This window comes from Equus przewalskii, chromosome 1, assembly GCF_037783145.1.
Source record: "Equus przewalskii isolate Varuska chromosome 1, EquPr2, whole genome shotgun sequence".
Classification (NCBI taxonomy): domain Eukaryota; kingdom Metazoa; phylum Chordata; class Mammalia; order Perissodactyla; family Equidae; genus Equus; species Equus przewalskii.
Window position 1 is genome coordinate 34,826,122 of NC_091831.1, and position 20,547 is coordinate 34,846,668.

General features: G+C 37.1%; 1 protein-coding gene across 3 annotated transcripts in view; it reads left to right on the forward strand.

The window, feature by feature from the left end:
* The first annotated feature begins 1,597 nt into the window (after positions 1–1,597).
* Positions 1,598–20,547, forward strand: part of NOC3L (NOC3 like DNA replication regulator) — a 37,655-nt gene continuing 18,705 nt past the window's right edge. For 2 of the 3 annotated variants that reach the window (XR_011537390.1, XM_070609792.1), the window contains exons 1-11: positions 1,608–1,757; positions 2,790–2,997; positions 6,970–7,102; positions 7,865–8,022; positions 8,598–8,651; positions 9,447–9,577; positions 11,263–11,424; positions 11,611–11,704; positions 14,434–14,609; positions 15,026–15,154; positions 19,811–19,942. Coding sequence is in view for 2 of the 3 variants with exons in the window: in XM_070609792.1 (XP_070465893.1) it covers positions 1,749–1,757; positions 2,790–2,997; positions 6,970–7,102; positions 7,865–8,022; positions 8,598–8,651; positions 9,447–9,577; positions 11,263–11,424; positions 11,611–11,704; positions 14,434–14,609; positions 15,026–15,154; positions 19,811–19,942 (1,386 nt within the window). In the remaining variant the exon portion in view is untranslated. Of the gene's footprint in view, positions 1,758–2,789; positions 2,998–6,969; positions 7,103–7,864; positions 8,023–8,597; positions 8,652–9,446; positions 9,578–11,262; positions 11,425–11,610; positions 11,705–14,433; positions 14,610–15,025; positions 15,155–19,810; positions 19,943–20,547 lie in introns of all 3 variants that reach the window. The other variant, XM_008532825.2, reaches the window with a different exon arrangement.

The window sequence follows — 20,547 nt, forward strand, 5'->3', positions numbered from 1 at the left end:
TAATACTCCAGTGGGACAGGCTTTGCCGTTTCTGAGAGTGTGTGTGTTTAAGGAGAAAGAGCAATGGGGAAATTAGGGAATTGGAAAGGAGGGAAAGAAGAATTCCAGATAGAACTGGATTCTTGGATTTGAAGTGGGATACAGAAAATGGCAGGTTTCTTCTCAGTCTCTTTAACATGAACACTCACTAGGGAGCTCAGAATCTTTCGAATCTCTCCTGGCTTAGGACTGAGAGGTCAGGACTCAAGGATGTGCTCAAGAATCATGACTTTTTTTTTTTTTTAATAAACTGAAATAGAATTCTTAAATTTACTCAAGAAAAAAGTCTTTGAGAGACAGCATTTTGAAAAACATATTCTTACTCTTACAATGCCCTAAATCTTCCTGTTAAAATTAATGACTTTGGCAGAATTACTAAGCAGACAGTAGAATTTACACAAAGGTAACATTTGTAAAATAGTGAAATGCAGATGAGACGCACTGATATACTGATGCGGGGTCGGTGAGCCGAGGAGTCGAAACAAAGATTTCTTGGACTCTCAAGATCTGGCAGTAGTGCTCTTTTATTTAGAGAATAGTGTGGAACAGCATGGGGACAGGACCCATGGGCAGTCAGGCTGCTGCGTGGGGACAGGGCCCACGAGCAGGAGGAGCCGCTGCTGCTGCCGCCCCTGCTGCTGCTGCCCCTGCTACTGCTGCCATGGGGACAGGACCCATGCGCATGCAGAGCTGCTGCGTGGGGACAGGACCCACGGGCAGGAGGAGCTGCTGCTGCTGCTTCTGCTGCAACACGGCTGGAGAGCAAGGTACCTCTTTATCAAACAACGTTTGAAATTAAGGCAAAAAGTGTTTCAAAATAAAACATCAAGAACTATAGGCTTTCAGGCAGGCCCCGGCCAAGTGGTCAAGTTCACATGCTCTGATTCGGCAGCCCAGGGTTTCGCCAGTTCGGATCCTGGGCGCAGACATAACACCGCTCCTCCGGCCATGCTGGGCCGGTGTCCCACAGGCCACTCACAACTAGAATATACAACTATGTCCTTGAGAGCTTCGGGGAGAAGGAAAAGAAAAAAAGGATTGGGAACAGATGTTAGCTCAGCTGCCAATCTAAAAAAATAAATTAATTTTTAAAAAAATTATAGGCTTTTGAGTGCAGGAAGATCATTCCACAAACATGCCCAAAGATCCCATGGAGGTCCACGTGAGAGGCGAGCATTACACAAAAGAAATAAGCTTTTCTCTGCCCTCAAGACTTTACCAAGGAAAACAGTACAAAAATCAGTAATTATCACAGAAAGATGAGATAAGCTAACAGTGGAGAGGCATCAAATGCAGTAACGTGATTGAAAAAGATTAAGTCCTTTCGTCCTGAGAGGAGGAACCCGATTTCCTCTAGACTTTAAAGCAAATCCGCCGAAAGTCAAAAGACTCAGAAACAAGGGCAAGCCTCCCCAGCACCAACCGATTTGGCCTTGGCCGTTCTAGAATGCGTGCCTGGCAAGGCGCGCGCACGCCGGGTCACCGGTCGGCCCAGGACCGCGAGACCGTCACCGCGAGAGGGCGCGCGCCGGGGCCTGTATGCGGAAGTCCCGCCCCCATTTCCGACGGCGGAGGATGGGGAGGGGCTAGCTGCAGCTTCCGGCTTGCGCCGTGTCGTGGGTTCGGCACGTGTGTCATTCTGTCGGGATTCCTGGATTACTCCTGTACCTGGTGAACTTTTGGGGCTAGGACTCCCTTCAGGCTTAAGGATGAAGGCGGTAAGTGTTCTCAGAAACCGGTCCCCGCGGCTTAGGACCCCTTTGCCTGACAGAGTCGCTGCCTGGTGCAGCTTTTCGGAGGGTTTTCGCTGTTGTGTAGGGGGCGGTGGCCTAGATTCCGGGCTCCTTCCTGTCTCTGTGAGCTGTCAGCCTCCTGACTGTTCCTTCATCGCCCACTGTACGCGCGCTTGGCTTCAGGGGGCCTCGATAATACAGTCACCAAGCCTTGTATCCATCGGATGCCGGACGTTGACGAGTTCTTCAAGATCATCTTTTGAGCCCTTTATTTTAAACATGATAAGCAGGGTCCTACCCTCGGTGAGTTTATGAGTCATAGGACTCGAGAGAAGTCCATTTTTTCCCCCCCGAAAGAATAAGAAGATAAGAAAGTAAGTGATTTGCTCCGGTTCTCACTGAAAATTAGAGCTGGAATTTGGATTTCTGAATGAGGGGTCACCAGCAAGAATTGGAATCCAAAGAGTGGAATTCACTTTTGCCCTCCTTAATTTAGGGATCTTTGACAAGTCACAATCTCTCTGAGCCTTAGCTTCTTTATCAGTAATGTGAGAGTAACAGCAATTACTGCTTCACTAGGCTGTTGGAGGTAACAAGGATATTGGAGCATTTTGTAAACACTAAAGAACTATATAAATGTCACTTGTTATTTTAACGACAGGCAGCATTTTGCTCTGAATATGCCAAACTACAGGTGTTAAGCTAGGCTTGAATAACCATTTACCGCTAGATCAGTGGTTCGTAACCTTTTTTTGGGTTCTTAGACCCTTTTTGAGCAGCTGTGGATTCTGGTCACAGGAAGACTCTTAGTTGAATAACTGATACTCTAGTGCCATTCTGTAGGATTAATGCTATAGTTTGGCTTTAGCTCTTATATGCAAGATCCACGGCTATGAGATATTAAAATTGTAGAATTGGTTTAACAAAATTTATAATCAATGCTCTTTAACCTGAGTTTAAAAATAACATCATTTATGTTTCTGGGTATGCAGTGCTCCTTCTGTTGTTGTTTTCTAGAGAAGAAATAAAAAACAGATCCCAAGCTTTCGGAAGTTGCTAAAAACTAGTAAAGTCAAACTTGAAAACAAGCTAAAAAATAAGCAATTTAAACAACAAAGCACTCTCAAGAAGTACCGAAAAGAACAAAGGAAACTAAGACAAGCTGTAAAAGATGCTGTGTCTAAGAGACCGATTCCATTGGAGGACCCAAAGGGAAAACGACCAGGTACTTTTGAAAGCATTCATGGAAATGCTCTAGTTTCCGTTGATTTGTTCCGAAATGTTCTTCATGAAATAACATTGCTTTCTAGTAACCACTCTTCTTGTTCTCAGATCTTCCTAAGGGTAGGTAAGGATAGTAGTCCTATATGCTTTATCACAGTCATAAAGGAAACATTTCAATATAGCATTCATTGTGAGAAAGAGCTAGCCTCTGCTTTTAGTTTATCTAGAAAGCAAATCTGAAGATTTAATACTTGGGAAAATAAACCCAAAGTAGCCATATAAATACGTGTTGGGCAGCATGCTAGTGCTGCCACTTTCCCACTCACTGGCACTTAGCAAAGGTAAGAACATGGCTTTTTTCTGGTGCATTCTTCACAGTGTTGCCAAGGTTCACTTAGTTTTCTAAACTTCTGGCTTTCTTTTCAGTTGGAAACTTGAAGTGAAATTGGGCTGTAATTGTCAGGGTTATTCGTTTGTAAACCATCCAAAAACTCCAAGTACTCAAAACAAGTAAGGGATGTGACCATTTTGAGTCAAACCAGTTCTTTTACAATGTTACTAGTCCTTTCAGGGTATTCGTATTTGACTATATGTGACTAGTCAGTCTTCCCATGTCCATCTCATTCTCTTAATCCTGACCTGTTTACTTTGATCCCTTGGCAGCATATTATCGTGACATATAAAAGGTCACTGGACTGGAAGTCAGGAAACTTGGACTTTTCTCTCTCGTTTGTTGCTTTTGTTACTTACTAGCATGTGGCCTTAGTTGGTCACTTAATCTCCAGGTACTTCCTCTGTAAAAAAATGTGATGGCAGCTGCCCAGTGGTGTAGCGGTTAAGTTCATGCACTCTGCTTTAGCAGCCCAGGGTTCACAGGTTTAGATCCCAGGCACGGACCTAGCACCGCTTCTCAAGCCACACTGTGGTGACATCCACATAAAAGAGAGGCAGATTGGTACAGATGTTAACTCAGCAAGAATCTTCCTCAAGCAAAACGAGGAAGATTGGCAACAGGTGTTAACTCAGGGCCAATCTTCCTCACCAAAAAAAAAAAAAAAAAAGATATAGTTGAGTTAGATGCTTTTTTAAAGATCTCTTCCATGTAAATTTAAGTAGAATTTAAAAAGCGTGCTGTGTTAATAACTACATATTAAAGGCAAAAGATTTCTTCATTCTTACATCTTGAGCATCTAAATGCAGTCTATCAGGCAGTTGGGTGTAAGAGTATAAGGTTCAAGTGAAAGATCTAGGTTAGAGAGATTAGTTTTGGGAGTTATCAGCGTGTATATGGTAATTGAAGCCTTAGACTTAGGTGAAATCACTATTGAGACTGTAGCATGAGAATAAGAGAACTTAGAACAGAATTTTAAGAAACCCCAGCATTTAGGGAATGGGTAGAGGAAGAAAAACCTATAATGGCGTTTGAGGAGGAGCCTGAGAATTGGGAAGAAACCAGAATTGTACAGTGTCTTAGAAGTCAAAAGAAAAGTGTTTCAAGAAAGAAGGAAACTCTTTATGTTCTAACATGAACTAGTCTACAAAATAAATTGTTAGTCTTAAAAAACAAGGTGGAAAGTAGTGTGTATTGAAGCTTTCACTCACTTGAAATTATAGGCTATCACCACATGTATGATGTACTTTACACTATTTGAGTAAAAAAGGAAAAAATATATATTTATAAACTCATATAAGTTATCACAGGAGGGATTAAAAAAAAAAGAAATAGACTTTCCTTTGATCCAACAATCCTACTGCTAAGAATTCATCCTATAATTATATTTGGAAAAATTTCCAGGAATATATATATATGCCCAAGCATGTTTATTGCAACACTATGATAGCTTAAAAAAACCTCAAAAAAACACCACCACCACCATCAAAACCTGAAAATAATCGAAATGCCCATCACCAAGGATTTATTTTTTCCCCCTGAGGTAGATTTGCCCTAAGCTAACATCTGTTGGCAATCTGCCTTCTTTTGCTTGAGGAAGATTCGCCCTGAGCTAATATCTATGCCAGTCTTCCTCTGTTTTGTATGTGGATCACCATCACAGCATGGCCTCCAATGAGTGGTGTAGGTCTGTGCCCAGAAACCAAACCTGGGCCGCCGAAGGAGAGTGCACCAAAGTTAACCACTAGGCCATGAGGCCAGCCTAGGAATTATTAAATAATATAAATGTTGTATACATATGGTGAAATACTATACAGCTGTTAAGACTGAGGTAGAGCTATCTTCTGTCTCTATGATTACAAGGTCTGTGCAGCAAATGATACGATTATCATCATTTCCTACTTTCTTCAGGGTTTTTTTTTTTGGCAGCTGCATATTTTCCCCTTGAATGGAAGTTTATTTAACCAGTAATAGAATGCATTTTAAGTTTTGGTAAGATATTGACAAATTACCCGCTGGAAAATGACTTGACCATCTTAAAATGCTAATATGAAGAAGTCAGTAGATTGGAGAGTTTAAAGATACAGGGGAGAGTGGGCTGAAATGATAGAACAAGGCAAGAGAAGCCAAGAGTTTTTGGTATCCAGAGCACAGGAGGAGAGGCACCCCTTCCAATGTTATGAGAGGGAAAAAGGAAAAAATAGATGCAAATACTGTTGAATTCAGTGGGGGAATTGAAGGAGTTTCTAGTTTATAGCTTTTCTTTTCTCAGTGATACACGAAACTAGGTCCTCTGATGATTATGAAGTGAGGTAGGTGATGAGGTTGGAAGTGTGATGGTGGATAAAAGATTTGAAAAGGGGCCGGCCCAGTGGTGCAGCAGTTAAGTGCACACGTTCCGCGTCGGCAGCCTGGGATTCGCCGGTTTGGATCCCGGGTGTGGACATGACACCGCTTGGCAAGCCATACCGTGGTAGGCGTCCCACATATAAACTAGAGGAAGATGGGCATGGATGTTAGCTCAGGGCCAGTCTTCCTCAGCAAAAAGAGGAGGATTGGCAGTAGTTAGCTCAGGGCTAATCTTCCTCAAAAAAAAAAAAAAAGATTTGAAAAGGTACTCTAGGGAAGAGAGGAAGTTGCCCAGGGAAATAACCAAATGCTGGTCAGTTTTGAGAAATAGCAGGCTGATTTAAAGTAGATAGAAATTCCATTCTATGCAGTGTGTACATTTATATAGCAATGCTTACGAGTGTTTTTGGAGTCAAGGAGAATTCTAACTTCTGATAGGGAAGATGCTGAGGTTCTCTTGTTCATTGTTGAATCCTTAGCACTTAGGATGTGCTTGGCGCTTAATTGGTGTTCATTTTTTAATTAAAGAAGAGAAAGAGACAGAGAAGAGAAAGAGCAAGGGACAGAGAGAGAAATTATAATGATTAGTAGTTGGGGTTTTGTTGAATGTGAGTGCCAGACCTGTAGAAGGGAAAGGAGTTGAGGATATTGGCAAGAGGGTGGTTGAAGTGATAACCATGCAATTTAAGTGAGGGAGTGAAGGTAGAACATGTTGGTAAATAGAAAGTAGAGTGGTCAAAGGATTAAAGGCCTATATATTTGGTCAAAGCAGTGCAGTGGAAGTAACTGAATGAGAGGTGGAAGGACAGAACGTTGTGGTAGGAGAATGGGGTGAGCACCAAGGTTTGGGATGTGGCCCTTGGAGGGAGTGGCTGAAGTGGAGTGGAAGTGAAAGTCATTGGAGATCAGAAGGAGCTAAGGGGCTAAGCCATTGGTTCTCAAATGCTCGGAAAGACATTGCGGAATGTGTGGAGATACTGATTTTTTGGTTGTTTCAGTGACCTGGGAAGGCTCCTGGCATTTAATTTCAGAGGTCGGAGATGCTAGCATTTTGTTTATCTCAGGACACCCCAGTCCCACAAACAGTTGTTTAGCTCAACATGTCAGTAGTGCTCCCATTTAGAAACACTGGGCTAAGGTATTAGAAAAACACAGGCTTTTCCTATTATAGACATAAAAGTGCAGAGCTCTATATCGCTAATACTTGTTGCTGATATCTTTCTGATGGAACAGGTAAAAGGATTGAGAGGGAAGAGGAGGAAGAAGAGGAAGCCCTTCCTTTAGATATGATGGATGAAGATGACTTACAGTTAATGAAGGATTTAGGACAAAGAGCATCTTTTCTAACAAGAGATCTTTCTTCAAGGTACTACTTCATTTAGATTATAGTGATTCACATCCTTTCAGTGTTAAAAACTTTGTTGTGAATGTTACTTGGGTGGTTAGTGCAAGACGTTCAGCTGTGAAAGCAGCGTTAACAAAGAGTAAACCCTGTTATTCAGTTTATCGTCTAAATAAAGGAAGTTCATGAATAAAACAAGCTGATTTTATTTAGCGTCCATCTTTATTTCTTTTGAGTCTGAACAGTGAAGTGGAGTGCATGGGGGAAGAATGCTGTTCTCTGGAGAATTGGCAGAACAGTCCTGAGTTCTTTATGGCTGTGATCTCAATCCTTGTTCCCCTATTAAGTAGGTATTATTCCCATTTACAGAGAGGAAACTGATGCTTCCCCACAATCACAAGTAGTGAATCTGAAATTTAAACTTAGATCTTTTTAACTCCTGAATTCATACTATGCTCTGAAGGTTTTTGAGAAGGTAAAGTAGCATGATGTCACCCTTGGGTCTCTGGAATATTCTTTAAAAAGAATCTGCTTTAACTTTCACCTTTATTTTGCATCTAAAGGGAAAACTAGATGAAGCCATAGTTTGGTTCTTTGTGGTAGATGATACAATTCATTTGTTTACTTACTGTTTGAGTGCCTGCTATGTGCCTGGTCTAGGTGCTAGAATCTATATACCTATTGGAGGTTTGGCTAGGAGTTAATTTTTATGTACTTTTAAATGATAGGTCTCTAGGTTCCTTTTTAAATATATTAAAACTGAAAATTAAATTTCTTTTTTTGCAGTGAGCCTGTTCACGTCAAGAAACGAAAGCGTGAGCACGTTATAGAAAAATATGAAAAAATACCAAGAGCTCTGCAAACTGCACCAGAGAAGGAATTGATTCACTTGCTTCCTATCAAAGATAAAAGTGGTATAATCCCACAGACCAGGGAGAAGCCAGGTGAATCTAATCAGCCTGTGTATTGGTTAAAATTTTAGCTCCTTACTAATGTCACATTTTTTTCCATTGAAAATTTAATTTTATTTTGACTTTTAGCCATATCTACAAAATAGGGGTAGCCGCAGTTAGTCATATAGCAAACTTGATGATTTTGGCCAGAAAAACAGATGATTATCTCAAGTGTCCATTGTACTGCGAGTGCAGACTGAAGCCTATGATGTTAATGTGATTTTCTTTTACCAAATTCTCTTGTTTCTAAAATTAGGGCATCTTAGTCATCCTTTTTTAGCGTTTTTTTCTTAACATATATCTTTTTTCTTATGAAATAAAACACACAGAAAAGTCCAGAAGTCAAAGATTTCAAGTTACATGGTTTATCACAAAAAACACACCCAGAAATAAATACTGCCAGCACCCAGAAACTTGCTTTGTGCTCCCCTCAATCACTGATTTGCTCCCTCCTCATAGAAGTAACTACTTTCCCAAGTTTTATGGTAATGATGTCCCTGCTTTTCTTTGTAGTTTTGCCACTAAAATGTACTGTCACATTTTTAATAGATATATTTTTTATATAGTGATTGACAGTAACCAAGATGAAGAGGATCAAGAAGAGGTGGAACTTGAAGAAGGTAATGCGATACATCTTTATAGTTACTAAATTGTTAATTGAGAATTACATTTTTTTGCATTTTGTGGTATGAAATAATTTTGATTCTTTCTTAGAGCTTTTATACTTTATATATATTTTAGATAATTGGATGCTGGTTTCTAATAGCTAGAACAGTTCTAATCTAAGTTAAGCTTGTTCTTTTGTTTGAAATTATATTGGTTTAGAGTCTGTGATAGAATAAGATGGTTAAATTTTAGTTTGGCTTAGCAAACCTCATTAATAGTGTAGATGAGATTATAGTTCAGCTGTTTAACTGTTTTTGGTCATCCTTCGTAGGCTCATTATGGATTATGCTTGTGTGTTTATTAATCTAGTTCCTTATAAATTTCTTAAAGTGGAAATATTTTGTGTAGTTCAAAGGCCTGTATAGAGTTGAAAACAAATGAGAATATTCTGTACTTTTTAAAAAATTAAATTAGATTGCCTTTCCTCTTAATTAATAGGAATTATTCTGGTTTTACCAGCATAGTGGTTGCCTCAGTTTGAATCTCCTATCTGCCAGGTTTTGAACTTAGGGAAGTACTTTTCCTTTGTCTCAGTTTCTTTATCTACAGAGTGAGGCTAATGGTGGTACCTGTCTCAGATGATTTTCGAGAGGACAATAAGTAGTAATCTTGGCCCATGGCAAGTGCTCAGTAAAAGTTACCTATCATTGTTATTATCTATTACTACAAGAAAATTATTTTATTAATTAAAGTTCTTGGATACTTGTAAATAAAGGAACATTTAAGAGGGGAAACCTAATCTGTTTCAGAGATAATTGAAGATCCTGTTCGAGAGCTGACATTAGAAGAACATTTAACTGAAAGAAAGAAAAAACTACAAGAGAAGAAAATGCATATTGCAGCCTTGGCATCTGCCATATTATCAGATCCTGAAAGTAATGTAAGTAGTATTAATTTCTTTAGGCTCTTTATATTAGATATGGTGTACATGTCTAATATTTTAAGATTCTCTTGTTACTTACAATTCTCTTGTTACTTACTTACTACTTACAAGCACACACAAAAAGGAAAAGCATTAACAAAACATAGTAACTGAGTTAGAATAAGAGAGTAGACAGAATCTTAGCCTAATCCTATGTCTGAACTTAATTTCTTCTGTGATCTTAGAAGTCACTTAAACTCTGAGTCTTATTTTCTTCATCTCTAAATGAAGAAATTGGGTTTACTGTTGTAACTCTAAAAGTGGTAAGTGTGAAAATTAATTGTACTTGGGAAGAGGAACCTACTTACAAATTTGCTTGACTGATCTATAGAATTTTTAATAAAGAACATGCTACACAAAAGTCAATGAGATTAGTTCAGGAATGCTTGTAAGTGGAAAACATTTTAAGTGAAATAGACCAGAGAGTTATAATGAATTACCAATGGGCCATAGGTACAGTGGTGAAGGTGGTGATAGTTATAACATGGACTCAAGGAACCTGAGGTTCAGTCTTGGCTCCGCTAAGTACTATCTGTTAGACTTGGGTAAGTTTTACCTAGGGCTCATTTTCTTCATCTCTAAAAGAGGTAGGTACCTATTTTAAAACTTTGTTATGAGGATTAAATGGTAAAATATACATGAAGTCATATAAAGTGGTACTAATATTCTTGTTATATTGGTGTCCCCAGCATCCTAGTGTGACAAATATTTATTTATTGAATGATGAAATAGATTATTTACATTTGTAGAAAAAATTTCATGGAGTATGTTTTGGAGTAGTATTTGTCCTTTTCTAATAAAATGAGAGGAAGATCTGGAGCAGGATTGGGGAGGGGAATTTGGAATGTTTCTCACCTGTATTATCTCATTTAATCATTGTACAATCATAGAGACAAATGCTATTGATCTCTTTTTACACCTGAAAAATTGAGCCTTAAAAAAGTCAAGGCATTTGTTCTAGATTTTAATAGCCACTAGGTTGGAACCCAGGTCTTCTAACTCTGGAGCCTCTTGCTTATTTCATTCAAGTTAGAGATGGCAAATAGGTGGTGGCCTATTTGTCCTATTCCCTACTGTGGCCAACATTGCTAACCAACCAGAGCATTGCTTGTTAAGATATTGCTTCAGCAGGCAATAGTAGTTCATCAAAGCAAGCACATTTGTTGAAACCAATTTTTCACTTCTACATTACATCATACAAATGATTTTGTATGAGTCTTGTTGAAGCTAAAAGTTATGTGGATACATTATATTTAATTCCTGATTAATTCATGTATATGTGATTAATACATTTGATTGGTGTATATAATATATTTCAGAAAGTATTTTAGGGAAATAGGACACACAAGCTTTAAGAAAACCCAATGAGAAAAGAATTTCTAAAAATAGATAAATTAACAAATTTAAACTGTTTTTCTAAATCTTTATTTTTTATAACTACTTATTTAACAAAATATGATTAACTTATAACTTTAGTGATATATATGTTGGTAATGTGAGAAGTATCTAAATTGTGTGTAGCTTGACTAGACTCTGAGTCATTTCATGAATTCTGTTTATTATACGAGATATGAGGCTGTTGTCTTTTGTTCATAATTGTTTTGCCATAGTTTCTCTAGCCTTACAAGTTATTTCTTTAACAGATTAAAAAATTGAAAGAATTACGTTCCATGTTGATGGAACAGGATCCTGATGTGGCTGTTACTGTTCGAAAGCTGGTGATAGTTTCTCTGATGGAGTTATTTAAAGACATCACTCCTTCATATAAAATACGACCCCTCACAGAAGCAGAAAAATCTACCAAGGTAATGCTAGATATAAATACTATACAAAATAAACTGAAAATTTGGAGAGCTAGAGATGGGAGAAATAGAGTTTTTTTGTTTGTTTTTATAAGACTGAGCATATACTAGGCACTCCCATTCTGTGCTAATTTAAGGATTTCAATGTTTTGATTTTAAAATATGACTGATCTTTTTTGTCTTTTTCAGATACGCAAAGAAACCCAAAAGTTAAGAGAATTTGAGGAAGGCCTGGTTAGCCAATATAAATTTTATTTGGAAAATCTGGAGCAAATGGTTAAAGGTATATTAAACATATCTTAAAAGTATGTAACATACTTAGTTTTGGTCAGGAAGGTGAATTCTATATTCTGTGCTGTGTATTGAGAGTCAGTATGGTGTATGTCAAGAGCAAGTCTAGAGTCAGACTTCCTGGTTCAAATCCTGGCTCACCACTTAATACCTATGTGATGGGCAAATCACTTAATCTCTCTGTGCCTCCTTTTTTCTGTCTATAAAATGAGAATAGTAATAGTACTTATCTCATAAGATTATTGTTAGAAGTAATTTATAATATAAAGCACTTAGAACTGTGCCCAGCTTGTACTAGGTACTATATTTTATCAGCTCTTAGTAGTATTGTTGCAGTCCTTTATCTAGTAAGTAGTTGTATGTTTCTTGAATTCATCAGTAGTTGAAATTTATTCTACTTTATTTTTATTCGGAAGGGCTAGTCAGGAGAGAAGGATAACTTGAAATGGATGTAATGAGTGCCTTGAAAATGGACTTATGAGTCAGTCATTCAGGATGATAACCTCTTCTATCAAACTCTTGTTCTCTTTCTCTTTGTTCAGAAAAAGAAGGGCATACAGAAAATTTGGGCATGAAAGGGGAAGAGAGTCAATTGCCTAGGCCAGGTGCTTTCACTTGACTCAGTTGGGCTCCTTTACTTAGTGCTGGGCTTAACGATTACCCAGCTGCCATCTCAGCTGGAACAGGACTGCTGAATCTTTTGGCCCAATAAGAGCATAAAGGTGGTGGAGTGTAGTGGACGTGCAGGTGGATGGCTTGGATATTGATTCTATGCTCTGGCATCTCAACTGTAACACACTTACTAGCATTTATTCTAAGGCCTGGGAGCTTTATGTAGACTGGCACTATCCAATAGTACTGTAACATGAGACACATACGTATGTCATTTAAAAAAATGTAACCACACCAAAAAAAAGTAAAAAGCAATGAAATTAATTTTAATAGTAAATTATATATATATCCAAATTATTATTTCAACATATAATCAATTCTAAAAATTAGTGAGATAGCTTATGTTCTTTTTTTGTACTAGGTTCTAGATCTGGTATGTATTTCACGCAGCACATCTAAATTTGGGTTAGCCACATTTCAAGTGCTCAATTGCCACATGTGGCTAGTGGCCTCTGTATTGGATCATGCAGGTGTAGGCCTTTTCTAAGCAGATTGAGCCATTACAAAGTCTTTAAGTTTTAAAAGAAATCATAGTAAAATATATATATAACACAAAATTTATCATTTTAACTATTATAAGTGTACAGTTCTGTGGCATTAAGTAAATCCGGCGTTAATACAACCATCATCACCATCCATCTCCAGAACCTTTTCTTCCTCAACTGAAATTCTATAACTATTAAACATTAACAGATATAAATACTATTATATTTAATAGTATTTAATAGTAACGCCTCATCCCGTCCTTTCCCCAGCCTGTGGCATCCACTATTCTACTAATTTGAATTAAATAGGAATTCGACTGCTCTGGGAACCTCATATTATAAGTGGAATCATACAATATTTGTCCTTTTGTAACTAGTTTATCTTACTTAGCATAATGTCGTCAGGATTCATCTTTGTTGTAGCATGTGTCAAAATTTCTTTCCTTTTTAAAACTGAATAATATTCCATTGTATGTATATACCACCTTTTGTTTATCCATTCATCTGTCCAATTTGAAGTCTTGTTAACTTTAAGTAAATAGAAGATATGGTTCTTTCTTATAGTGAATACAGTCTGTTTGGGGAAAAATCATATATATGAGAATCAATTTTAAAATAAAGATACTATCATCCATACTCTCTCATCTCTGGCGGGGTGATGCAGAGGGAGGTGTTGAACTTTAGAAAAACCAGCATATTTTCATAATCAAGATGCTGTGTTATGGTAACACTATGTATGTAGAAATTTCTAGAAAAGAGTTACTGTGAATCTTTGGTTATTTTGAAGGAGAATTTAAATCTCTTCTGGACCTCCTGGGTAAAGATACCACAGTGAACATCAGCTAGAAGTCAGGAGAAATGATATTTTAGATTCTTGGGATTTTTGAAATAAAGGAGAAACTGGAGCTCAGAGAGTTTAGAACTTATTTATGTTCACCAGCCAATTAATGGATGACTAGGATTTGAACCCAGGCTTCTTATAATCTAGTGTTTTGGGGAAAGCCTTGGTAGAGCCCAGCCCAAGGATTCCTTTAAGGTATCCACTCCCTGACACCCCCCCCCCCCCGCCCTTTCTTACCCCACAGACCCTTTTCATTGATTGATATAACTTCTATTTATTTATTTATTTACGTTTGCTGAGGAAGATTTGCCCTGAACCAACATCTGTTACCAATCTCCCTCTTTTTGTATGTGAGCCACTGCCACAATGTGGCCACTGACAGAATAGTGCAGGTCTGCACCCAGGAGCCAAACATGGGCCACCAAGGCAGAGTGTGCTGAACTTAACCACTTGGCTACTGGGGCTGGCCCATAATGATATATCTTTTCAAATATATGGAAAGCCAAGATTCTTGTAATTGTGGTTAGAGTCAAGAGGGTGGAGATGGTAGACAAATTTCAAAGACAACATTTGTACTTGTGTCAACAGTAGACACAACTCATATTTAAGAATTTGCGTTGCGTATTGAATTTTCATATCATTGCATATTACTGTAAAAGAAAGCTAATTAGTTGAAGTTTTCACCAATGAATAAAAGAATAACTACTGTTATCTTTTGATTAGACTGGAAGCAAAGGAAGCTGAAGAAAAGTAATGTAATTTCCTTAAAGGCATACAAAGGACTGGCAGAAGTGGCTGTGAAGAGCCTCTGTGAGCTGTTGGTGGCACTACCTCATTTCAACTTTCACAACAACATCATTGTATTGATTGTCCCTCTCATGAATGATGTGTCAAAATTGGTGGGTTGCTCTAAATGATTGTTGCTGTTGTCCTTAACAGAAATTATAGACCATGTGATTATTTTTTTTCTCTCAAAATTCTTTTAGAGCTATTATTTATTGCTGAAATAGGGTCACTTCATTGAATACTCTCTCTAAGAAAAATTATTTGAACATGAGTTTAGTGTGGTGGTTCTGAGCAGGAGGCACTTTTGCCCTCCAGGGACTGTTAGGCTGTGTCTGCACACGTTTTTGATTGTCATGACTGTGGTAATGGGGGAGTGTTACTACTGGCATCTAGTGGGTAAAGGCCAGGGGGCCTCCTAAACATCCTACAATGCACAGGACAGCCCCCCACAACAAAGTAGGATCTGACCCAAAATGTCAGTGTGCTGAGGTTGAGAAACACTGGTTTAGTGTAACATTTTATTTTTCAGATATCTGAAATGTGTTGTGAGGCAGTAAAGAAACTCTTCAAACAAGATAAATTAGGCCAAGCTTCCCTTGGTGTAATTAAAGTGATTTCTGGTTTTGTGAAGGGCAGAAATTATGAAGTTAGGCCAGAGGTAAGCCTTTCCTTTCTTACTTTACATTTTATTTGTTTTTAAATTACAAAGTGAATTTTCAGTTGTTATGAGGAATTTATTCTTTATTGATGTATATAAAGTAGAAAGTGAAAGTACTCACCTACCCAAATGTAACCACTCTTATCACTTTGGTGTATATCCTTCTAGATATTTTCTGTGCAGATGTAGAAATATATGCTTGTTTATATATTAAAATAAAAAATGAGTTTATACTATGGAAACTATTCTGGAGCTGTTTTCATTTTATATATTGTGGGCTTATGTGGAGGACTATCCTATTCTTTTTAATGTCTGCCATCCTATTCCATTATGTGAATATATGGCCCCCAATTGATGGATAGCTTAGTTGTTTTTATATTTCTGCTGTTATAGTCAGCAAGGAAGAGAACATTTTGGCTCTATTATTTTTTCATACTTGTGTGAATATTCTGTGAGTTAAATTTCTAAAGTGTGGATACTAGGTCCAGCAGTACACACATTTAAAAACTTGAGAGATAATGCCAAATTGTCCTTCAAAAACATTTTATCACTTATGTTCCCACTAGTGATAGGACTGTCATTTCCCTACAACCTACCCCAAACTGAATATTTTTTACTATTTAATTTTTGTTAGTCTGGTAGGTAAAAAATTATGTATTATATGTGTATTTTTTGTTTTCACATCTTTATTAGTGAGGTTTTACTTTCATGCATTTAGTAGTCATTTGAACTTTTTACCTTGTATTGTTTGCCAGATTTTCTCCTCAGGTATTTGTCTTTCTTTAATGACTTGTAATAATTTTTTTATATTTATTCATTTCGATAAATTTGGCTGTGTACTAGGTACTGTTCTAGGTCCTGGGGACAACATAGTGAACAAAAGAAACAGCAGCTGTGTGTGGGTCTTCACGTCACATTGCGTCCTGAGGAGATTAAGTCTGATATGTAACTTGCAAATATTTGTTTGTTGTTCTATCTTTTAATTTTGTATTGTGGTCTTTTTGCTTTATAGAAGTTTTACATTTTAGTCTGCTGTCACGTTTTTTCCACTTTTATGTGAGGCTGTATTTTTGTCGTTCATAGAACTGCCTCAATCCTAAGAATTATAGATTCTTTCCTTGCAGAAGAGTTTTAGTTATATTTAAATATTTATATTTAATATTATATTTAAATATTTAATCCATTTGACATCTTTTTGTTTGTGTATGGTATGAGTGCAAAGCTAATAATAGATACTTTTTAAAGTGGGTAATTTGTTATTTCAATACCATCTTCTTTTTGCTGCTGATTTGAAATGCTGCCTTTATTATATGCTAAATTCCAACACAAAATTTTATTTTTGAGCTCTTCTGTTGATTTAGTTAGTTCCCTAAAATATACTATTTTAATTATTGTAGCCTTATATCTGTAGAATACAGTATATCTGTAGTATATTTGGATATCTGGTAGGATGATGCTGATCAAAATGGAGATAACTGATAAAAGCTATGGACCATTCTTTTTTTTTCCTCCAATATATTTTAAATTATTTTTGTATATATTATTCCAGAAGGAATTTAGAATCAAAATTTACTTCCCCATCCCCAAATAGTACACACAGAGAATCTAACTGGCATTGATTCAATGTATAGGTTAATGTGGGAGAATTAAAATATTTACAGAATTGATTTTTTTCTACTTAAGAATATCATACATCTTGCTTTTTGTTTAAGGCTTCTTTTACGTTCTTAAGTGAAGTTTTATAATTTTCTTCATTTGGGTCTTAGATATTTTTATTAACTTTAGTTTTGGTCATATAGTTTTGATTGTTAAGGTGATATTTTCTACTCTGTTTTGTTTCCTAACTTCAAAGTCTTTCTTTGCCATCAAATCCCTTTCATTCCTCAAAGCTGATAATTTCAGTTGAACCACTAAAATGATAAATGTTGGGTTTAAGTAAGAGAATATATTTAGTGTCTTTACTCAGAATTGTAGAGTGGTCAGATAATAAGGCTTAAACATGAAACTGAGCCATAGAGAAACTTTCATTTTAGTGAAGCTGGAATATAAACTGTGTTCTTTAATATGTTGGGGATTTTTTTGAATACATATTTAGGTTGTACAATGTAATTTTTTTAAAAAGAATATAATGTGATGATTTTGTATATACATTATGAAATGATTACCACAGTAAAGTTAATTAACACATCCATCACCTTACATAGTTACCTGTTTTTGTGTGTGGTGAGAATATTTAAAATTTCAAGTACACAATATCTTGGGTACTGTGAATAATGCTGCAGTGGACATGGGTGCAGATATCTCTTTGAGGCAGTGATTTATTTTCCTTTGGATAAATAGCCAGAAGTGGGAATTCTGGATCATATGGTAGTTCTATTTTTAATTTTTTGAGGAACTTCCATACTGTTTTTCATAATGGCTGCACCAATTTAGAGTCCCACCAACACTGTACAGGATTCCTTTCTTTTCACACCCTCATAAACAACTTATCTCTTATCTTTTTTATAATGACCCTCTTAACAGGTGTGAGATACTATCTCGTGATTTTGATTTGTATTTCTCTGATGATTAGTGCTGTTGAGCACCTTTTCATATACCTGTTGGCCGTTCGGATGTCTTTGGGAAAGGTCTGTTCAGGTCCTTTGCCCATTTTTTCTTTTTTTTTTTTGAGGAAGATTAGCCCTGAGCTAGCATCTGCTGCCAGTCTCCCTCTTTTTGCTGAGGAAGGCTGGCCCTGAGCTAACATCCGTGCCCATCTTCCTCTACTTTTTATGTGGGACGCCTGCCACAGCATGGCTTGTCAAGTGGTGCCATGTCTGCACCCAGGATCCGAACTGGTGAACTGTGGGCTACCAAAGTGGAATGTGTACACTTAACTGCTGCGCCACTGGGCCAGCCCCTGCCCGTTTTTTAATCAGATTCTTTGTTTTTTGCTATTGAGTTGTGTGAGTTCCTTATTTATTTTGGATATTAACCCCTTATTGGATGTATGGTTTGCAAATATCTCCTCCCATTCTGTTGCCTTTTCATTTTGTTGGCGGTTTCTTTTGCTCTGCAGAAGCTTTTTAGTTTAATGTAGTCTCACTTGTTTATTTTTGCCTCTGTTGCCTGTTTTTGATGTCATATCCACAAAAATCATTGCTGAGACCAATGTCCAACAGCTTTTCCATATGGTTTCTTCTAGGAGTTTTACAGTTTCAGGTGTTATTTTTAAGTTTTTAATCCATTTCGAGATAATTTTTGTGAGTGGTATAAGATAAGGGTCCAACTTTCGTTCTTCTGCATGTAGATAGCCAGTTTTCCCAGTCCATTTATCGAAGAGACTACTTTTCCTCGTTGTGTATTCTTGGTTTGCTTGCCAAGGATTAGTGGACCAAATGCCACATTCTTTAATTTGGAATTATTTTTCATTTATGGGTAATATTTTATGAGCATACAGAATACCTACAAAATATTCGTAATTGCTCTTTCTGATACCTAGGATGACTTCACGTTCACTATGTATGCTTTTAGTTCTTCCTTCCTCCTTGTTTTCGTTCTGTGCTTTAAGCCCTCTAATCTGAAATACTCAGCTTTCTTCCATACGTACATATTGGAAGATGAAGCTGTAGTCCTGATTTTTTTTCCAGGAATGCTGCTGTGACTGCAGGAAGTCAGTAGAGTGATTTCTTCCAGAGAAAATACTGAATTTTAAACCTCTTTTGTCTGTATGTGTGGATGGTTGCTGTAACACACAAAACACCAATTTCCAAATTAGTATCTGAATTTGTGAGTGGCTTAAGCAATAGTTTTCATTGTGGTCCCTGGACCACGTGGGAGTTAGAACTATAAATTCTGGGGCCCCACTCCAGACCTACTGAATCAGAACCTGGGGATGGGGCTCAGCTATTTGTGTTTTAACAAGTCTTCCAGGTGATTCTGATGTTTACTAAAGTTGGAGAACTATGGCTTAAAGGAAAATAAGTTGTCTTAAAATTAATAACACTAGTGTTCATGTTATTTTTTTACTGGTAAGAAGAGATAAAGATTGGAACTGTTGGGGCCAGCCCCGTGGCCGAGTAGTTAAGTTTGCACGCTCCGCTTCAGCAGTCCAGGATTTCGCTGGTTCGGATCCTGGGTGTTTGGGTACTGAGGCAGCATCCCACATGCCACAACTAGAAGGACCCACAACTAAAAATATACAACTATGTACTGGAGGGCTTTGGGGAGAAAAAGGAAAAATAAAATCTGTAAAAAAAAAAATTAGAGCTGTTAACTGAAAAACTGAAGCTGGTTTGGTAAATTGAAGCTGGTTTACAATTACCTAATTTATATCCTTTCCTCCCATTCTGGTCCAAACCTTTTTCTGGTCTGTCTACTCTTTCTCATCCTACCTACCAATGCCAAGTGATATGTTCTCTCTTTCTATACTCATTAAACTGCAAAATAACATTATGTGTATTTAACCAAATAATGGTGTTCTTTCATAGATACAAATTATGAAATATGTTCAGCAAAAAAATGTGGAACTTTGTGTAAAATGTGATAAAAGATGTTTTACAGCCTTTTTTTCCCTGAAGGAAAGGAATAACATTGTTAAATGCTTATTTTTCCGTATAAAGTTTTTGAGGGCAATATAAATGTGAAGCTTTGTATTTGTGTTTTCTTCAATATTAGATGTTAAAAACATTCTTGTGCCTAAGAATCAAGGAAATAGAAGTGAAAAAAGATACAGAGGACATTAATAAACCAAAAAAGTTCATGACTTTCAAGGAAAAGAGAAAAACTCTATCAAGAATGCAGAGAAAGGTTTGATTTATTTCCTTTTTTGTTTTATTTGGTTTTAGAATAAAATCATATTATGTGCACAGGTGAAAAATCATAGTTAAATCATAAATATAAATATTGTAACATCTAACATTTAGAGAATTTTATTTTTCTCAGTTACTGCAAAGAAATATTTTAATGAATTAGGGGCCAGCCTAGTGGCATAGTGGTTAACTTTGTGTGCTCCACTTTGCCGGCCTTTTGTTCGTGGGTTCCTTTCCTGGGGCCAGACCTACACACGGCTCATCAAGCCATGCTGAGGCAACATCCCACATACGAAAAATAGAGGAAGATTGGCAGAGATGTTAGCTCAGTGACAATCTTCCTCAAGCAAAACGAGGAAGATTGGCAACAGATGTTAGCTCAGGACCAATCTTTCTCACCAAAAAAAAGAAAAGAAAAAAATATTTTTTTTTTATTGAGTTATTGATAGGTTACAATCTTGTCAAATTTCAATTGTACATTAATGTTTGTCAGTCATGTTGTAGGTGCACCACTTCACCCTTTGTGCCCACCCCCCACCCCACCTTTCCCCTGGTATCCACTAAACTGTTCTTGGTCCATAGTTTTAAATTCCTCATATGAGT